The 21,209-nt window shown below is 40.9% G+C and overlaps 1 protein-coding gene across 1 annotated transcript in view; it reads left to right on the top strand.

The window, feature by feature from the left end:
* The window catches only part of trpv4 (transient receptor potential cation channel, subfamily V, member 4), a 123,816-nt gene extending 102,959 nt beyond the window's left edge, over positions 1 to 20,857 (top strand). The window contains exons 10-16 of the mRNA XM_072587895.1: positions 2,001 to 2,074; positions 5,525 to 5,690; positions 8,406 to 8,472; positions 8,971 to 9,305; positions 11,008 to 11,135; positions 12,808 to 12,932; positions 14,251 to 20,857. Of these exons, the coding sequence (XP_072443996.1) occupies positions 2,001 to 2,074; positions 5,525 to 5,690; positions 8,406 to 8,472; positions 8,971 to 9,305; positions 11,008 to 11,135; positions 12,808 to 12,932; positions 14,251 to 14,411 (1,056 nt within the window). The 3' untranslated portion in view covers positions 14,412 to 20,857. The remainder of the gene's footprint in view (positions 1 to 2,000; positions 2,075 to 5,524; positions 5,691 to 8,405; positions 8,473 to 8,970; positions 9,306 to 11,007; positions 11,136 to 12,807; positions 12,933 to 14,250) is intronic.
* The last annotated feature ends 352 nt before the right edge of the window (positions 20,858 to 21,209 follow it).

Genomic DNA, 21,209 nt, shown 5'->3' with positions numbered 1-21,209 from the left:
TGGTTTTGATAGGAAGGCTTTAGTGAATCTAATTGTCCACTGTTTTGAGTAGTGGTGGACATTGTGTTTCAGAGTGCCAGTGCATGTCCTGTAGGCCATAGGGAAATGGCCACGTTGATGTCCTGTAGGCCATAGGGAAATGGCCACATTGATGTCCTGTAGGCCATAGGGAAATGGCCACGTTGATGTCCTGTAGGCCATAGGGAAATGGCCACGTTGATGTCCTGTAGGCCATAGGGAAATGGCCACGTTGATGTCCTGTAGGCCATAGGGAAAATCAACGTGGCTGCCCATCTCACATTTGAAACATTGCACATTGTGGAGAGTGCTGAGTGAATGCCAATGTTTTCCCAGCGGGTATGTAGGGAAAACTAGATGCTAACTTATCCTGAGAGATTGTCCCATGTGCCCACCAGTGAATGTCTTTGGGGTGGCAGTGAGAAAGGTATTTGCAGAATCTGTACTTTTTTACACCTTTGGAAGGTGTGTAATGTAGAAGGGAAGAAGGGGAAGAGATGAGGAAAACAATGAAAAATAGAGAGCATCTTGTCCTACTAACAACCACAAAAAAATCTAGATATTGTTGAATATAAAAAGAAAAGGCTCAACATCTGATAGTACAGTGGCTGATGCACCTAACCTGTGATAATCTCCACACCATTGTTATTTTGTTCCTCAGTCTTGTCTCCTTCCTTTGAGTTGGACTGGGCAAACACTGGGCCAGGGATGACCAGGCTGAATGCACCATCCACTTGCTTGTATTTTACAGCCAGGGTTTTTGAGGAAGAACCTAGGACTGAGTCTGCCTCTTCCTATTGCAGGAAAGGTGATGGCTGATACCGTAGCTGAGACGATCTAACTCTGTAAAGACCCATGTGTCACTTGGGATCTTGTTTCTTGGGTCATTGAGTTTTGGCGGCTGCTCCTGCGGATTCAGGAATTTCCCTGCAGCCAGGAAAATAGAGCCACTTCCTGGCAGTGCACAGCGCTGAAATTCTTTTACAGTTTTGAAAATATACATTCATAAATATAACAACTTTTCTACAGTATCTTCATGAATTGATTCTAAATGTATAATGCTAAACATTATGAAGTAAAGATGGAGAAATAGGGCCATATGATATTACTCACAATATATGTTTAAGAATATTTTGTTTGTTTTAATATAAAATGTGTTCATTTATCTGTTTTGAAACACAAAACTAGTGGTGTGCAAAAACTATTGCATCAATGAGGCATTTCAAAGTTTCAAAAGATAGATAAGGATTTAATTCATCCAGGATCCTCCCTTCCTGAACTTTGCTGACTTGTCCAGCTCATGTTAACAATCTCCCAAGAGACTGAAAATTATCCATGCACATGGGGTGCACATGCACACACAGACAGAGGACAGCACTGCTAAGGTGGAAAGGGACCCTCCATAATGGATTTAAAATGTTTTTAATCTGCTGCTACTATTGGTGTTTTGTGTATAGTTGTTGGTGCTGCAGGATTAAAATGATGTGAATGCATTGGAGACATTACAGAAGTGATTTACAAGAATGTTTCTCAGAATGAGGAACTCTAGTTACGTGGATAGATTGAAGACAGTTCTCCTTAGAGGAGATTTCAAAATTATGAGCAGGTTGAGTAGAGTAGTTAGGAAGAAACTGTTCCCACTCAAAAGGATTGAGAGCCACATCGCATAGATTTAAAGTGATTTCCAAAAGGAATAAATGGGAAAATTCTTTTTCACTCAACGTGCAGTTAGAGTTTAGAATGTACTGCCTGGAAGTGTAATGGAGACAGGTTCAATGAAGGCACTTGAGAGGACACTCGACAATGATTGAAATAAAAATAAAGTACAACTTTATGGGAGACAAAGCAGAAACTTGGCCATAGGCAATGCTGTTCATTTGAAGAGCCAGTGCAGATGTAATGGGATGAATGGCTCCCATCTGCACTGTTAACATTTCGATGATTCTGCATGAAAATTAGTAAAATCTTTCTTCCATTCCCAGGTGAAGGATTTGTTCCTGAAGAAATGTCCAGGAGTGAATTCCATGTTTATTGATGGATCTTTCCAGCTGCTTTAGTAAGACCTTCCTTAATTCCTTAAAAGTTAACACTCTTCAGGTTATAAAGTGCTCACTTTGCTAAAAAAAAGAGCCTATTACTTGTGTCATTCACAGTCACATGCATTTACAATGAAGTTGATGTTTCTTATGGCCGTGACAAACATACACAGTTGACACTGCTTTTCTCCAGGATAGCCCTGTACAGTAGTTTATTTGTGTTGTAATACAAGAGCCTAAAATTCAACTTTTAGAAGCAATTGTGTAATACATGTGCCTTGATTTACAGTGCAACTGGCCATCCATATTAATTCCTATTTATTCAAACTATTGGAAATACCAGTAGAATGTTGTGATATTTCAGATCTGCTGACAAGTAAACAATCTTGGCTGGATCATAGTAAAATCAACTTCTTTGTGACAGAAGGAAAACTTATGAATGATTGATCCTGTACAGAGGCAACAATGTTCTGCATCTAACTCTTTGAGTGAACAAATCTCAAATTCTTAATGTCGAGCCATTAGGAACATATTATTCTGGACTGCTCTTCTTAAGGGTGATTCTTGGAAAGGTAGTGCAGGACACCTTCTAGCATAGGGTTTGCAATGTAAGAGTAAAGAGAGCTTGGTGCAATTATATAGGGCTTTGGTGAGACCACAGCAAGAGTCCTGTGTATAATTTTCACTAAGGAAGGATATACTTGCCTTGGACTTGGCGGCCTGAAGGTTCACTAGATTGATTCCTGCAATGAGGATTTTCCAAGAGTGCTTGAGAGGGTAGATGATGAAAGGCTAGTTCCCCTGACTGGAATATCTGGAAGTAGGGGTAAAAATCTCAGGTTAATGGGTCAGCCATCTATGACTTAGATAAGGAGAAATTTTGTCACTTGGAGGTCAGGATTGGGGGATGTTGGGGGGTGGTTTACGAATCTTTGGAATTCTGTACTGCAGAGATGAGGATGCTCAGTCACTGAGGATATTCAAGATTGAAATGATAGGCTCTTGGACGCACAGGGAATGAAGGAATATGAGGATACAGCAGCAAAGTGGAGTTGAGATGGAGGGTCAGTCAAGATCTTACTCAGTGACTGAGCAGTTTCAAAGGGCTGAATGGCCTAGTCCAGTAATTTCTTATGGCCTTGTGCTCTTAGGTACTGGGAAGACAAGAAATGAGCATCGGATTGCAATCGGAATGATCTTGGGTACTTGCAGTATGGGAGGTTTACAAATGTGGAAATCAAGACACATGTATGTAACAGCTTTTAAATGAAATTCCTGGGCCTGTGAGTCAATATAGGAAAGGATACAGGCCCAGGTTTTTCACAACCTCCTTGAATTGAGGAGGATTCTGGACATGATGCACCCTGATAAGATGGAGTTTAATTCAAATAAATGCGAGGTGCTGCATTTTGGGAATGCTAATCTTAGCAGGACTTATACACTTAGTGGTAAGGTCCAGGGGAGTGTTGCTGAACAAAGAGACCTTGGAGTGCAGGTTCAAAGTTCCTTGAAAGTATTGTCACAGGTAGATAGAATAGTGAAGAAGTCGGTTGGTAAGCTTTCCTTCATTGGTCAGAGTATTGAGTACAGGCGTTAGGAGGTCATGTTGCAGCTGTACAGGACATTAGTTAGGCCACTGTTGGAATATTGCGTGCAATTCTGGTCTCCTTCCTATAGGAAGGATGTTGTGAAACTTGAAAGGGTTTAGAAAAGACTTACAAGGATGTTGCCAGAGTTGGAGAATTTGAGCTATAAAGAGAGGCTGAACAGGCTGGGGCTGTTTTCCCTGGAGCGCCGGAAGCTGAGGGGTGACCTTATAGAGGTCTACAAAATTATGAGGGGCATGGATAGGGTAAATAGGCAAAGTCTTTTCCCTGGTGTTGGGGAGTCCAGAACTAGAGGGCATAGGTTTAGGGTGAGAGGGGAACGATATAAAAGAGGCCTGTGGGGCAACTTTTTCACACAGGGGGTGGTACGTGTATGGAATGAGCTGCCAGAGGAAGTGGTGGAGGCTGGTACAATTGCAACATTTAAGAGGCATTTGGATGGGTATATGAATAGGAAGGGTTTGGATGGATATGGGCCGGGTGCTGGCAGGTGCGACTAGATTGGGTTGGGATATCTGGTCGGCATGGACGGGTTGGACCGAAGCATCTGTTTCCATGCTGTACATCTCTATGATTCCATGACTCTATGTCATTTACCTAACGAAAGGTTTTGGGGGCATCCAGCAGTGAGTTACACAAGTTTGGAGCACACTGGCTTCTTCAGGCCTCAGGAGATGATGGGTGAGAGTGGTTGGTGGATTTGGGTGGTAAGAAATACTCTGGTGGAGGGAGGGGTAACCAATGTTTGTGGAAGAGCTGGCATTCAAGTATTGCCTTAGAGCTCCCCCTGCTGGTCTCTGGATATCAGCTGGCTGCAGCCTCCAGCATTGAAAGAACATGGATTACCTTTTACCCGAATCATCCTGGCAGCCCAGAAAACAGCCATTGAGGGCTCACAGTTAAGTGAATACTTGAGTAGTTTGTTGTCTCTGCTCACTGCAAATTATATAAAGAAAATAGTCTTAAGGTGGACAATGCTAGGTAGTAACATAATTATTCAGATGCAGAATTTGGATGGATATAGTATTGCAAGGGGGCCCAAACTTTGGTTGGGCAATATTGATGGGCAACATGGCATCTTGGGAGACTCAAATATTCCATGCATTTCATCTTACATTTCTGGTACTAACAGGTCATCAGTTTAATATTAAACTTGAAATTCATCCATAAGACCACAAGATGCAAGAGCAGAAGGAGGCAGTTCAACCATTCAGTGAGATCACAACTGATCCTAAAAATCCTCAACTCCATTTTCCTGCTTTGTCACCATTACCCTTAATTCACTTGCTGATTAAAAATATCTGTCTGAGCCTTGAATATACTTAACAACACAGCTTTGACAACCCACAGATTCACAACCTTCTGAGAAAACATTTCTCCTCATCGCTGTCTTAAATGTGCAAACACTTATTCTGAGATTGTCCTCTGGTCTAGTCTCTCCCACAAGGGGAAACAACATTTCCACATCTACCCTGTCAAGTCCCCTGAGAATCTTACATTTCAAAAGGTCATCTCTCATTCTTCACTCCTAAATAGGGCTACAAATTCTAAACAACAATCGTCATAATATTAACTTACAAAATTCAAACAAGATGTGACAACCTGTTAGAACTGGAGCTCAGGTTGAAAGGTAAGGTCTCGGATGGGTTGAGGGGTCACGTGTTTGCTGAAGCACCTTCCTGCAGTGTTGGAATACATATTGAGAGAAACATTGTATTACTATCTAGAAATGGGAGTGTTGCTGAGATCCCTGCTCTCAGTTCACACATCAAAGAGGCAGTGCTTCGGAGAGTGTGGGCTAATAATCAATCTGTCTGCTTATCCTTCTGTTGACCAAGTCCCTGTGGTGCTCCTGTGTTGCAGTTTTATTTATTCCATCCTGGTGTTGGTGTCGGCGGGACTGTACTTGGCTGGTGAGGAGTCCTATCTTGCTGTAATGGTGTTTGCTCTGGTCTTAGGCTGGATAAACACACTGTACTTCACCAGAGGCCTGAAGCTAACAGGGACCTACAGCATTATGATACAGAAGGTATGTGTAATGATCGAACAAACTTTGGAACGTGCACGTTTTCACAGAAAAGACCAGGAGAGTTGACAAGCTAATCCTGTATGGCACTGTACAAAGACATCCAATTTGATCTTGAACATACTTTGCGACAGAACTAATTCCCTCGCTTACGCGTAGCCTTCTAGTTATTACTTTTTTATCTTGTTAAAAGCCTTGAGAGGTTCCACGGCAGGCTCCTTTTGTTGTTCAATGAGAACAAGCCCAATTTCCTTGGAGTGAGTTCAGAACATGGATGACGAGATTAAAATTTGAGTCAGCTAGTTCAGGGATGACTTCAGGAAGGAGAAGGACTTGGGACCCTGCCCTTGCATCAGGACTGCTGTTGCTGCTGAGAGTCAGTTTGGACACTATCAACACTGAGATTGATAGTTCTATTGTTAGGCAAAGAGTATAAATGGATAGGAGGAAAAAGCATTTGTTTTAGCATTTCCTCATACACCTTTCTTACTCGTGGGGAGATATTGGAAAGATTCCTTTGTTTAATATCAGCCTGTTAGACTACATAACAAATCCTAGTGTGGGACTTGAACGTGGAGATTCAGGTCCAAAACCCAGGAAACCACTGCCACAAGACCACCTAACAGTAACTGGAGTTAAGACATGAAACTGATATGATCTAATTAAAAAGCAGAATAGGCTTAAGAGGCTGAATAGTCATGTCCAGTTCCTGTGCTCCTTAAGTATTCCCAATACTGTAGATTTCTTTTACCTGAAATCAATATTCATTCTCACCTCTCAAAGGCAATGATCTTTCAGAAAATATTGTTGCCTATCCCTAATTGCTTTGAATTGAGTGGCTTGTTTGGCTATTTCAGAGGGCAGCTAAGATCCAACTACAAGACATGAAAACGCCTTTAAACACTCTTATCTGGTATGACCATTGACTTGCATGTTATTCTGGAGGACTGATTTGTGATACAGTCATGCCAACAGCAAAGGTTCAAATCCTGTAGTGGCTGAGATTACCATGAAGGTAATTAAGAAGCAATTTATGAAAATTATAAAATGACCATTTAAGCACACATTCAGCATGAACTGTCACAGCCTCTGGTAAAACTAAGCAGAATAGACACTTCATATTCAGGGTGTGATGATGCTGCTCCTTTAACAAGGTGATGTTGTCCTTGGCTTTTTTTTTCAGAGGTAGTAAAAGACACAGACTCCAGAAACTCTAAGTTTGAAGGGTTTTAAGACCAGTCTGATTATAGCAAACAGATACTGCCTCAGAAAACACTTGTATAATGAAAACAGAGTAGCCAGTACTCCCAGTTCAACTTTTCTCTGGTTTGATTTGGTTTTAGCAGTCTGGCTGTTCACTGAAAGCAGTCAGGCAGTTTTTATGGCTGCTGATCTAAGAAACAGGTACATGGAAGAAGGTGTTCCCTGCTGCCACCTCTCTCTCCTGTAAGACCCTGTGTTTGATTTTACCTTTTGTGCCTAGGGGTGTTTATGGGAATTGTTGCAAGTATTTGGAAAAGCATCATTAAATTGGTATAGTCTGTTGGGTTTTTGGATAGGTTAAGTTGTTCTGTATTCAGTTCTCTTGTTTGTTTCCTTCGGTAATCTTGCAAATAAATTCTGTTTTGTTTAAAACTAGATAAGTAATTTGACCAGCTACATCTCTCCTAGAATATCCACTTACACCTACTTAAGACAACTAGCAAAGTTAGGGTCTGGGCTACTTCCTTGAAATGTTTTGTGGGGGTCTGGTTCATAACAAGGAGCTGATAAACCTTTAGTGGCTTCAGGATTCTGTATGATGATTTCCTGGGCACTGAGCCTAAGTGAATTCTGGATATCATTTTGGGCTGGGACCATTGTGACCAGAGCCCACTCACAGTTAAATGTTTGGATTCATAGTCTCTTTTAATGCCTATTCTTAATGAACATTGAGGAACTGGAGTGGTGCCCAGGAGGTCCAGACACATTATGGGGAATGGCCTCACTTACAATGCCATTTAATGTGTCATCTTTCAGTGTCACCAGCTGTGTTGTCAACCCTCCAGGATTATCCAGGAGTTCATGGGAACTAAAGATTAATCACCAGACATTGTTTTATCAATTGAAGAGAAAAAAAGATTGGGGCATAAAAGTGGAATTTTAAGCAGGAATGTGAGCAGGCCAGTTATGAGGAACGGGATTGTCCTCCAGGAATGTGACTGACACTGTTGGCAACCGTAGCTGGTACATTCGACATGAAGTCAAATTTGACCTTCTGTGCATGATGATGACGGCCAGTGTCTGGTGTACTTCAACACAGCAATCATCCACTGGTACATTCACCCTTTGGCTTTGTGAAGGAAGAGCTGGTAGGAAATTACGAGTCTGTAGAAGGGATGGATAAAGAGATTGATTTGCTTATATTCTTGGTTTTTCTGGCACAGAATCAGCTTGTCTCCACGAAACCTGAGTACATCAAAGTCACTTTCAGAAGAAACTATCAAAGTTTTTCAAAGTCTCAATCTTGGCTTTGAAACATGCTTGTTTGAGCAAACCACTTGTTTTAGCCTTATCGGATTTTGTAGCTATGCTGACCCCTGTAGTACTCTCCAGAAACTGCAGTCACATTTACAGAATATCACACAGGAGACCCATTCAGCTGCTTTCCTTTATAACTTCATTCTTTTGATCCCATTGAACATTTAAATTACCTGACAAAAGTGTCCTTTCTTTTAGATCTTGGTTAAAGACCTTTTCCGGTTCCTTCTGGTTTACGTGTTGTTCATGATTGGCTTCACATCAGGTTTGTAATGTTTTAAATGCGATCATCTTGGGGTGAATACTGGCAAAGGTGTAACTTTTGGGGGCTTGTTATAAAGAATGGAAAAGGGCTATAAAATGATGAAACATGTAAGGTTGAGGGGTGTGGTAGCACATGGCTTTTATGCTCATGAATCCTCACATGTTAAGCTCCTTCTGAGTGATGGTTATGGAGGAGTTCAGATTGGATTGCTTTTGGGATGGTTGTCCTGGGATTAACTTCCACACCACAATCTAGATACACTGACAGAAGCAGGATACCTATCCAGCTTTTTTGTTTTAATATGCATAATGGAACAGGAAGTGTAAAGAAAGAAAACAAATCTTTCTTCAGAAAACATGTTATTAAATGATTAGATTCCCTACAGTATGGAAATCTGTTCTAAAATAAATTTATGGAACCATATAAGTTTTTTACTTCTCTGCTTTTAAATGTATGTGTTACAAATGTTAATAGTGATGTCTGTCACTTCCATTCCAGCCTTGGTCTCACTGTTGATGACTTGTCCCAGTGACGATATTACACTTCAAACTTGTGACATAACATCTGACTCACCCAACTGTACGAGTTCGACATATCCCATCTGTAGAGACAACTTGTCATTCAGCAAGTTCCTGCTGGAGCTTTTCCGACTCACCATTGGCATGGGTGACCTTGATGTTATCAACAATGCCAAGTACCCCATAGTGTTTGTCATCCTTCTGGTGTCCTACATTATCCTAACCTTTGTGCTCCTGCTGAACATGTTAATTGCTTTGATGGGTGAAACTGTGGGTCAGGTCTCTAAGAAGAGCAAGCAAATCTGGAGACTGCAGGTAAGATTGACCAGTGTAGAGATTGTAAACATAGTTATATCTTTTTCTTTGAATATTTCACAGTCATAAATGGAAGTTTCAACACTCTCTGTCGGCATTTACTCTCCATGCAAGTAAATAGGTCTAATTGGTTTTACCCACCCACCCTGTACCCATAGCCATTCACCTGTTCTCTCTCCCATTCAATTCCCTAATTTGATCTTGAAATTTGATATAGTTCCCACCTTCACCACAGAGGCTGGTGTGAATTCTAGACACCCAAGTCTGTGTGAAGGATTTTCTCCCAATCTCTTCTAAATTGTGTGCATTCAGTCTTATGCTAGTGGTCCCATATACTAGATCCCTTGAATACTGAAAGGTCCAAATACATTTCTGTCAGGCTTATAACATCCTTTAAAAGCTTTGTGGTTTGTCAAAAACAAGCATCTTTTTGAAATCTGTGATCTCTGCTTCTAGCTACTTCCTATCTAAGCTCCAGACAGCATGGTACTACTGATCTTGCCATTGGGGTTGAATTAAACAATCAGGCAATGTTCCTGGCCCGAAATGGATCACAAGGGTTGTGAGAGGACAGTTCCTGTTGTGGGAGAATCTAGAATTAGAGATTGCTGTTTCAAGATAAGGGAGTCACCATTTGTGACAGAGATAAGGAAAACACTTTTTTCTATTGTAGGATCATCTGTCTTTGGAGCGCTTCCTGAAAAAGATTCCTTAAAATATTTGAGATAAGAGTAGGCAGACCTTTTATAGCGACAGGTTGTCGGGGGAGGGGGAAGTGGGAATGCGGAATAATCAGATCAGCCATGATTTCAGATTAGCTTTGAGGGGCCAAATGGCCTATTCCTGCTTTTAACTTGTGTGTTTGCGTGTGACACATGCTAACTTTCTCCCTGTCAGTCAGCAAAGCTTTCCTTCAGTGAAGTGACAGTGAGAAAACACAATATGAATGGTCCAGATACAAGGGGCGGCACAGTGGCACAGTGGTTAGCACTGCTGCCTCACAGCGCCAGAGACCTGGGTTCAATTTCCGACTCAGGTGACTGACTGTGTGGAGTTTGCACATTCTCCCCGTGCTCTGGTTTCCTCCCACAGTCCAAAGATGTGCAGGTTAGGTGAATTGGTCATGCTAAATTGCCCTTAGTGTTAGGTAAAGGGGTAAATGTAGGGGAATGGGTGGGTTGTGCTTCAGCGGGTCGGTGTGGACTTGTTGGGCCAAAGGGCCTGTTTCCACACTGATAAGTAATCTAATCTAATCTAAGAGAGGGGGAGCAAGAGAAAGAAGGAGACAGAGTTGAGAGCGTGGTGCTGGAAAAGCACAGCAGGTCAGGTGGCATCCAAGAAGCAGGAGAATTGATGTTTTGGGCATAAACCCTTCATCAGGGAGTTTATTACTGATGAAGGGCTTATGCCTGAAATGTGGACTCTCCTGCTCCTCGGATGCTGCCTGACCTGCTGTGCTTTTCCAACACTACATTCTCAACTCTGATCTCCAGCGTCTGTTGTCCTCACTTTCTCCTCATGAATGAAATGTGAATGGAAGAGGAAGTAGTGCAGGAGTTTGAGCACTGTGTGATCTAGTTGGCCACTCAACATTTCTAATTACATGTGTCCAGTCTCCTGCTGTGAGAGATTGGGTACACTTGATGCAGATTGTGTAAAAGTGATAATTAATATTGACATTAAATATTGGATATTATTTCAGTGGGCTACAACAATCCTAGATATCGAGAGATCATTCCCAGTGTTTCTAAGGAAAGCGTTTCGTTCTGGTGAGATGGTTACTGTGGGAATCAATTCTGATGGTACTCCTGACAGGAGATGGTGCTTTCGGTAAGAAAGAGATTACTCATTTATTTTTAACTTATATTTAATAGTTGTGTATGCACAGGACAGTCGCAGTGACTGGTAAAGAGGTACTGTGGCTGATTTATTGCATGGCCTGGTTCCAGTCATCTGAATAAAAGGCCATAAATTTGAAACCTAAGGGAATGGTGAAAGACCCTTCCAACCATCTACTGACAAACCAGCTCAGCATCCCAAAAAGGAGTCACGCTATCCAAACAGGGCATAGTGTCAGCAAAATAAATATCAGAAACAACTGAATCGCAAGATGAATCTTTGAGTCGCGATCCTTCATCTAAACAGTTTCCACCTTGAACATTAAACCTTCTATTTCCCTGACTTCCATTGTGGATATTTTAATGGACCTGTTCAGACATATTACTACATACCTCTGCAACAGGTGGGAATTGAACCCAGGCTTCCTAACCCAGAATTAGGGGCACTACCACAAGAACCCTAATTGACAGCTGTTGTAAACCTCATCAGTGTCGAGCTCACTGATTTCATTTGTATATTGATCCAAAGGGAGCGAAAAAAATGGCCTAGAATTGAACCTGAGAGATGGGATGGAACTTTAAATTGATTTTTAGTAATGCTTCTTTATAAACCTCTTGCAGAGTAATAATACAATGGATATTATCAGAGGATCAGCAGTCTTTGGAGTACTTCCTGAAAAAGATTCATTAAAAAATATTTGAGATAGGAGTAGGCAGACTTTTTATATTGATAGAATGTCAGTTATCAGGGGGTTGGGGGGAGATGAGAATATGGAATCAGACTGGGAACTGTGCAATCTTATACAACGTTCATACAGTGCAACATTCCACCCTACCATCATTATGTATAAAATGATGTCTTCTTCTGCACGCCATGTGTACCACAGACACAATTCTTTGGTTCTTTTTGCACAGAGACTATTTTAGCTGCTGTTGGGGGTTAGTGGTGAGTGAGGAGGTGTAGGCAGGTGTTGCATGGAGAGTGAGCATTGAGGTAGGTGAATGAATGTGGTATTTCAGGCTTCCAGCCAAAGGCATTGTTTACCATTTGACCACAGCCAGGATTGGTGGCCAAAGGGCAATCTGACCCCAAGTGGTGGGTAGCCAATTAAAGCTATTTAATAGCCAATTGAGAGAGATCGCTGGAAAATTCCAGTCACCCTGCAGCTTTAACCAAATCTGCTCCCTGGAGGTAGCCACCAGGGCAACTTTTGGTTGTTTTTAATTTGCAAAATATACAGAGAGAGCTGCTGACCTGGAGTGGGAATCTACAGCTCATTTCATTTTGGAGGGATCCTGCCTGTTGTCAATTGGATGGCAAACCCACTCTGTGATCACTAATTAATTATCTCCCATTAGCCAAAACTAATGCGGCTTGACTGCTTTCCACAAAGTTTGAGGTTTCAACCTCCATTTGACCCCAATGTGAGATTCCAACCCAAAAGGTTAAATCCTGTCCCTTGGGTTTCTGCACATTGTGGCATTGGGCAGCCACAAAACTCTGGGCCTGAAGTATTAGCCACTGGCCAACTGGGCAAGGTTTGTACACAAACTGGCTTTTGTTGCTATGATAATTTTATATGATCATATTTCTTTCTCCCATTTCGCAATACTGCCTACACTCAACAGAAACAGTGACATTGATGCTTCTGTGTATATTCCAGAGTGGATGAGGTCAACTGGTCTCATTGGAACCAAAATGTTGGAATTATTAATGAAGATCCAGGTAGGAGTGACACCTACCAATATGACGCTGGTTTTACTCACACCATTGGGCGGCTACGGCGAGGTAAGCTACAATTACACTTGTTGTTACAAAAAAGCCATTGATATATCAAAATGCAGTGAAACCTGTAAATTAAAGGCAATGTAGGTGCTGGTAACAGCTGTCCTAGATATGGAAAAGCCTCGGTAGAATTGGGAGTTATTTTTCCAGCATCCATAGTCCCCAGGACAGAGCAGTACAAGCGTTCATTCCTGGAGATAGGCTGGTTTCTCTATTCATATGCATGCTGGGTAGAGAACAAAACTTGTTGCCTTGCAATCACCATAAACCTCATGAGAATTTAGGGGCATGAAGGAAGCAGGTTGCTTGGGAAGTGATCCTGAATCAGCGAAATCTCCAGGTACAGCAACGTTGCAGCAAGCTGCCTCCCGTGGTTAACTTGTAAAAAGGTTTGGTGTATTGAAAGCTGTCCCAGTTCATTAATTGTGGATGTCCATGGTTTCAGAATGGCTCTTGTGTATGCACCACACAAGTCGTTTGGGTCTGTGAATGTGTCAGTTTTGTAAGAAGTGTTCATTTTCGTACAGGTTTCATTACATTCTAACTTCCAATCCAATCAATAAACTCAAGCCAAAGGTATAATGTCCTGGGGACAGACAAAAGAATAAAGGAAAACTAGTTTATAGAAAACATGTGAAAACCTCAAACTTACTATTAAGTAATGTTCTGTTCATAAATTAATTGAGCATGGTAACAAAGGCCTGGATTTTCTGTTCAAGGTCAAGCTGTCCAGCATGAAGCATAGCCCGCCTGGATCATGTAAATCTTAAAGAGGCCAAAAGCTTGTGGACAACAAGAATTATTTGCATTTATATAATTCCTTTAACATTTCAAGCTCTTAACAAGAACACTCCATTGTACACATGTTTTTTTAAGAAGTTCCAATGTTTGTTGGCCACTAAAGAGCCTGTCAGCTTCCACCTGGTATTGTCCAGCCCCTGACTCTGGAAAAGTTGGCCTGGACCAGGGCACCATACATGCGCCACAAATTCAGACTAAAACTTCTCGATCTGAAGGGGAAGTCCCAAATCTGGTACCTTTCATTGACTCTTCCAGGCTGTAAATTGTTTATTGACACATATCTGATGTACATCAGATGAAAAATAACCTCTTGGAATCTGAGATACTTTTTAATGATGAATTAAAACTGGGAAAATTTGGGCTTCTGTTGCTTTTGTTTTTTAGACATAACTAATTCCAAAGGTCAGCATTTGTGAGGCATTATCTTTTTGTAGTGTGTGCGGTGATAGTCTGTCAGGGAGCAATCTAGGGGTTGGCTGACTTTGTCAATTAACTACCACCTATATCTCTATTTATGCAGACCGCTGGTCAACTGTGGTTCCGCGTGTTGTGGAGTTGAATAAAAGTTCTCGTCCTGATGATTATGTGGTGAGAATGGAGCATCTTGCGTTGGAAAGGAAATATGGAGATGGAAATTGGCAGCAACATAGCCACCGGAAGAAAGATGAAACACACATTTAATTATTTATGTTATTTGATAGATGCTGGAATTGAACTGACAAAGTCAGAACCAATTCAAAATCAGGTTGAGGTTCTTACAAGGGAATGTTTATGATTGAAAGTTAGTGCCACATGACACACGCTGTCCCTTGTAGGGATCTGTACACAGTATATTCCAGTTCAAGATGCTCAACACTAGAATGTTTGTGCCAATTAAGAACAGACTATCTTGGAAATATTTACTTCCCTCACTCAGCTGTTGTGAAGTCATTTTCCACTCTGCTGTTCTGCAGTAATGTCTTCCTGGGAGCAGGGACTGACTGCACCAAGTTTATTCACCGTCTCCTCACTCCATCTCCATCGTTGTTTTTCATCAAATAATATAATGCCACAGGTGTTAGATCTATGGGGTTGAATTTCTGCGAGTGTTTCTGATTTCATAGAAGCATGAGGCAGATTCTGCTCACAGTAGACATTTCACTGTATGGTCTCTGCATTATGGGATAAACACATTGGTGTATGTTTTTATAATGCTTAGTACAGGACTGGATATCCATGCAGAAGAATTATTTGTGCTCTATCCTTTCTCCTCCAGCCACTGGACTGGATATTCATAAAAGTAAGGCGGAGAGAGCAAGAGGACTTTATTAATGTTTGCATTTACTATGCTATTGTCCAGTTCCTTGTAACTGAGTTGGGTGTGCACCAACTCTCTCACTCAGGAGTGCCTACAATTTCCATTTCCACTGGGAGATACTGAAGACACTGCTCTCATGTGAACACTCTTTTTGTATACAGCTAAATTGAAGTGAGCTTTTGTAAACCCTCCAATCAGCCTCTGTTACTAGGCAGAGTGGGATCAGCAGAAGCACAAATTGCTACTTGTCTGGCTGTGTAACTGACCCAAAACCAGCCAACACGTGATTGATTGGTTCTACCCCGAATCCATTCTCAGCAAAGACAACTCAGATAGAAAAAATCCTCAGGAAAGTAATAAGATATTGTGACATGCTACACAGGAGAATATCATCCCCCATGTATAAATTTGTACATAATATAAAAGGGATAATGATAGCTAAATAACACCATGCTTGGCTCTTATGGCTTGCTGATATGATCTGTAGCTTTGCAATTGTAGATTTGTTGCACTATCAAATACACATATATTCTGCCTCTGTTGAGGAGAATCCGTGTTGACCTTGATTATTCATTTAAAAAAAAGTAGGTATTGGACTACCTGACTATTCAGCTTTAGCTGGTCGAGCAGATCATTTGTCCATGAATCTGTCTGATTTTCATAACCCATGGACTTAGAGCAGGTTCTTTATTAGATAAATAATTCCACTAATTTATCACCTAAATTTCCACCTCTTCCCAAATTTAAATGCTCTGGGCATAAATGGGGTTACACTGGGCATTAAATTGGCTTGTAACTCATCACTCTATTTGCAATAGCACTAAAGGCACCATGCTCTCAAATTAGGATTGTAAAAGAGGTGGTTGGATTCCTTGCCTGGTTCAATAGGAGACCACATGTAATATGGAAATCAAGATCTTATCATCACCCAGTTGTGAGGGGGTGAGTGGTAGACATAGTGGATTATACACTGTCTGTGCTGACATTAACTGACTTAGCCTTAAAGGAACCACAGGGGCTGCCTGAATAGATTTTTAATACTTTTTTGTGAAGTCAGAAAACGTGTTAACTCCTCCCATGCCTGTGTTTACAGCCTGCTCATTCCCTCTTGTGTACCTCAAGATAAAACTAGCCTCTAATCACAGTCACTGTAAACTAGACTAGTCTCAAACTGAGTGCTGCTTCTAAGGGAAGGCTGCAGATTTTAAGGTGGACCTTAAATGTGATGTTAAAAGTACTTTTCTATGTTGATATTATGAAACAAGGGCAACACAAATTTGTTTATTGATAGGAATTTAGTCTATAATATTAGGCAAGTGATATTTGAATTATATACCACTTACAGTGCAGAAACAGGCCATTCAACGCAGCAGGTCCACGCCAGGGTTTATTGCTATGGGCTTTCTATCCTTTATCATTTCACTCCATCAACATGTCCTCCTCTTGTCTCCTGTCTTTGTGATAATCCAATATGACTGTGGATGCCTGGAGTATTTGGGATCATATTTGGCCAGGTTACTCATGCTGGCTTTCTGGCAGATTCATAATGCAGAGTTGAACAGAATTTGTGAGGAGTGTGTGGTATTACTTATTCCCTAGCTGTCATCAGACGATGTGTTTTGGTGAGTGACAATCCCATCGCTGGTACAATCACCATAATACACAGCCTGTTCACAGTTCCAAATCTCCTCCTCCACGCATTCTCTGTGTGAAGCACATCTGAGATCAGGAAGTGAACAGAGGAGACAGGAACAGACAATAACCCATCTGATTGTTCCTTTTTCCTTGTGGGAGGTGATGGCCTAGTGGTATTAGCGTTGAACTGTTAACCCATTGACCCAGGTGATGTTCTGGGGACCTGGGTTTAAATTCCACCACTGCAGAATTTGAACTCAACAAAAACAAATTCTGGAATTAGGGGTCAAATGATGATCAAGAATCAATTGTCAGAAAAACCCAGCTGGTTCACTAACGTCTTTTAGAGAAGGAAATGGCCATCCTTACTAATTTGGTCTACATGTGATTCCAGACCCACAGCAATTTGGTTGACTCTTAACTGCCCTTTGGGCAATAAATGCTACCTAGCTAGCAATGTCCACAGCCCTTGAATGAATAAAGAAAAAACAAAGTTCTGAAGACAGTGGGACAGGTATTTATGGTGGGTGTGTAACATTGGCCAAGTGCCTAATCAATCTCTGAACTCACCCCTTAACACAGAGTGTGCACATGTTGGAATCAGCAGCTCAGCCTCCCTATTGGCACAAGTAGATGGGTAGGACTGGCCAGGCATTTTATTTATGAAACATCAGGAGGTAAAGGGGAACACTGTTTTCAGGGAGTGCCTTTTGCGCAAAAAGAGCACATCCTCCCCGAAAGATTGAACCTCCGTCTACCATCCTACCTGTCTACGTCGGAAGACCCAACCCCTGATTCCCTCCTCGAGCTTTCCAACTCTTTCACAACCCAGCACCTCAGACTTTGGGACCCATACTTCGTCCTTTTTGGGTCTACCTACAGAACCAATGACCACCACTGGGAGCAGGCACTGCAGGAGCTACTGTCCAAGAGCTTTCGAGGGCTGGAGCTCCTTCCCAGTGAATGGTGCCAGCTGGCAGTGGGCTTCTTTCAGATCCATCAGCTTGCCACTGACTTTGGCACCAGGCCAGGGGTGAGTAGACGGTTTTATTCTTTCCCCTGAATACCTCAAGACCAATATCTACTGCATTAGATTCCTGTTCCAATAGATTATAGCTGAAACTACATTGGGCAAGACAAGGAAATAAAGGGGTAGTGATCATCACTCATTTGATATTTACATTACTATTTAATGAGATGTGTCAAGTGTTGGATAAACATCACCTCAGGGAGATGATGGACAAGTGGTATATTACTAGACTATTAATCCAGAAAGTCAGCAAATGTCCTGGGGACACAAGTTCATATTCTGCTGTGGTAGATTGTGAAATTTGAATTCCATAAATATCTGGAATTAGGAATCTAATGAAGACATTGTCAGGAAAAACCCATCTGGTTCACTAATGTCCTTTAGGGAAGGAAACTTCCATCCTTACCTGGTTTGGTTTAGGTGTGACCCCAGACCCACAGCAATGTGGTTGATACTTAACTGCCCTCAGGGCTAATAGGGATGATTAACAAATAGGTAACTAAGAGGGATAGGAATAAATGCTGGCCTGGCCCATGACACAGGAATGAAGAAAAGAATATTCATTAAAAATGAGCCCTTATTCAGGAAAGGAATGTTCATTTTTAGCATTCCTATGTTGCACAACACTGTCAGCCAACTGCTTGCAGAAGACCTGCTCACTCAAACCCCTACTCACATCAATAAAACAAACTAGTGTTATGCATGGTGCGAGAGAAGGATGAATAATAGTTGTGGAAAATTACTTGATACATTTATCCTGAAGCAGCAGTTTAGATCTGTGAGTGATTGGAAATCACCCAATGAACCCATGCTGGACATACCTTGCCATACCACATTGTTAAAACACATCATTAAGCAATCCATCATTAGTAGTTGATACTGTACAGGTACAACTGGTCCCCTTATTAAGGAAAGATATTATTTAATTGGAGGCAGTTCAGGGAAGGCTCACTGGGATAATCCTTAGTATGGAGGGATTATTTTATGAGCAAAGTCTGAACAGGTTGTGTCTCTACTCCCTGGAGTTTAGAGGAATGAGAGTTGATCTTATTGAAACATCTAGGATTCTTAAGGGGCTCCATATTAGGAAAGGTGAAACAGAGGTTCACTAAAATATTAGCAGAGTGTAAAGATTACTATCCCAAGTGAGGCTTGAGCATTTGTGGTTTTTGAAAGGCTGATCTAGTTATGTAACCATAATTCATAAGGTCTAAAAGCTATTAGTGATTGTTTCCTCTTGTCAATGAAATGGTAACCAGAAACAGAAATTTAGATAATTGCAGAAAATAGTTAAAGGTGATGCTAGAAAGGAAGTCTTCACATGGAGGGTGATCAGAATGTGGACTTATCCATTTCCAACCATTGGTGAAGCTGAGTTCTCCACAGCTTCTACTTTAAAAAAGAATTAGAGTATTGCTTCAGTGAAAGAGCATTATTAAATATTTTATAGAGCAAACAGGAAATTGGACCAAGTGGCTCACTTGGAGAACACTGATATTGAAAGTGGTCACTTTCTGAATGGTTTCATTCCACAGCCAAAAAGTATGTGGTGGTTTTAAACTTAAAAGTTGCCATAGTTCTACTGGACCAAAGGGTTGTTCTCTCATTAGAGAGAGGAACTTCTTATTAAAAATTACAACAATAATAATGAAAGAAATCATCCTAGTCAATTCCAGATTAAAAAATGTAAAATACTTTCATCCAACATTCCCTGCTTGTTGATCAGTTTATATTTTTTGTATACTTTATTATTTTATCTGTCAATTGATTTTAAGTGTTAACATTGTGTTATGTAGATATGCAAGCCAATAATATAAAATATTTCAAGATACATTGCACTGCGATGTAGGTGAATGAGGCAAAATGTAAGATTTATCTATATATATATATATATCTACAAAAGTGCTTGTCTTATTGATTACAACCAAAAGTGCTATATTTGATGGGAAATTGCAGCTTTTGACCAACTTTACTGTGCAAAAGGCACTATATTGTATCTACGGTATTTGTTTGTACTGTTTAAAAAACACATTTCAGCTCCTTGTGATTGCCCATTTATTATTACCCAGTACTCACAAAGCTAGACAGACAATCCCCCTTCTTTATTCCTGATGAAGGCCCGAAACATCGATTTTACTGCTCCTCGGATGCTGCCTGAACTGCTGTGCTCTTCCAGCAACACTAATCCAGAACCCCCTTTTTTAATTCCATGCCTTTGCTAAGTCAGCTGAGCTGCTATAAGTGATTTCAGTGGTGGTGGGGAAGGAGCCGACAATGGAATTGGAGGGAAATGGGGGCATTAGTGATACATGGTGACCTTGATTCTTATCAAATTATCCTCACTGTAAAACATTTGTGGTTGGATGCTAGTGCCACGTATGTTCAGACTCAGCCCTGGCTGAGTCCAGTTGGTGAACTGCTGGCATTCTCTAGGTTCACATGAGTAATTGCTGTGACCAGCAGATGAATATTGGAAAGGTGGGTCAGTGGCATTTGAGTGGCTGGGGGTAAGCACAGCATAGTCACTATTTATCTACTTGTGTTGTCTTGAAACCAACCTGTCAGTTGACGTTTCGTATTTTAAATTGTGCAATATGATTGTAGGACCAGCCTATTCTACATCTAATTATATTTAAAAGTTGGCAGGTAAATTCATAGCTCGTTTACTGAAAACTTCTTTTCTGTTTATGATAAATCTTCAAGACTAACTGCAAAATAAGTGGCCATATTAGTTTGATCGGTATAAAATAAATAGATCAACAGGGTTTTTTTCAAGGAACACTTGCTGATTTATGTGGAGAAGTTTTGTTTAAAAGTATCGAGGTGAAAAGATGGAAATTAGTACCTGAAAGTAGATGTCATCTATATGGTTTAGTTTAGCTGCATCTTTTTCCCGGTTCACTTTTCTTGATGTTCTGTTCAACTAAATGATAATTAAGAGAAGGCAGGAGAACAGATTTTCCTTTAAAGGTGAAATTGGTCAAAAAACTGAAATCTCCCTTTAAGTCAATGTTGGACATGTGTTTCCAGATTTACAATGAGATGTGCCAAATGACTAGTGTCCATTTTTGTAACGTTGCTGACATCCAAAACCCTCTTTGTAAATTCAGGGAATTGCTGCTCACTCTGTGAAACTGAGCACATTTTTTCTACCCTGCAGTTTAATGGGAGTTCTAATAAAATATCTTTTAATTATTTAACCCTTGCTTCTGTGCATTACAATAGAAACAAATCATGCATGAAATATGATTAAATATTTGGTGAACAGGATGAAATGACTAAAATAGCTCCTTCCAACAAAAGCAAAATACTACAGACGCTGGAAATTTGAAGAAATCATAATGGATGTGAAACATGAACAGTTTCTCATTTTCACACTGTTTTAATCTAAATGTTCCTTGCCCAGCAATCTTGGTTGGAATCTTAGACACAGACAGAGCCTGAGACTTCTCACTGCTTACAGGCTGCAGGGCTTTCTCAGTGTTGCTGAGGAGCAACTTTGAGGTCTCCACATCTG

Source organism: Chiloscyllium punctatum, chromosome 17 (genome assembly GCF_047496795.1).
Source record: "Chiloscyllium punctatum isolate Juve2018m chromosome 17, sChiPun1.3, whole genome shotgun sequence".
NCBI classification, from domain to species: Eukaryota; Metazoa; Chordata; class Chondrichthyes; order Orectolobiformes; family Hemiscylliidae; genus Chiloscyllium; species Chiloscyllium punctatum.
This window is presented reverse-complemented; position numbering and strand designations above follow the sequence as displayed.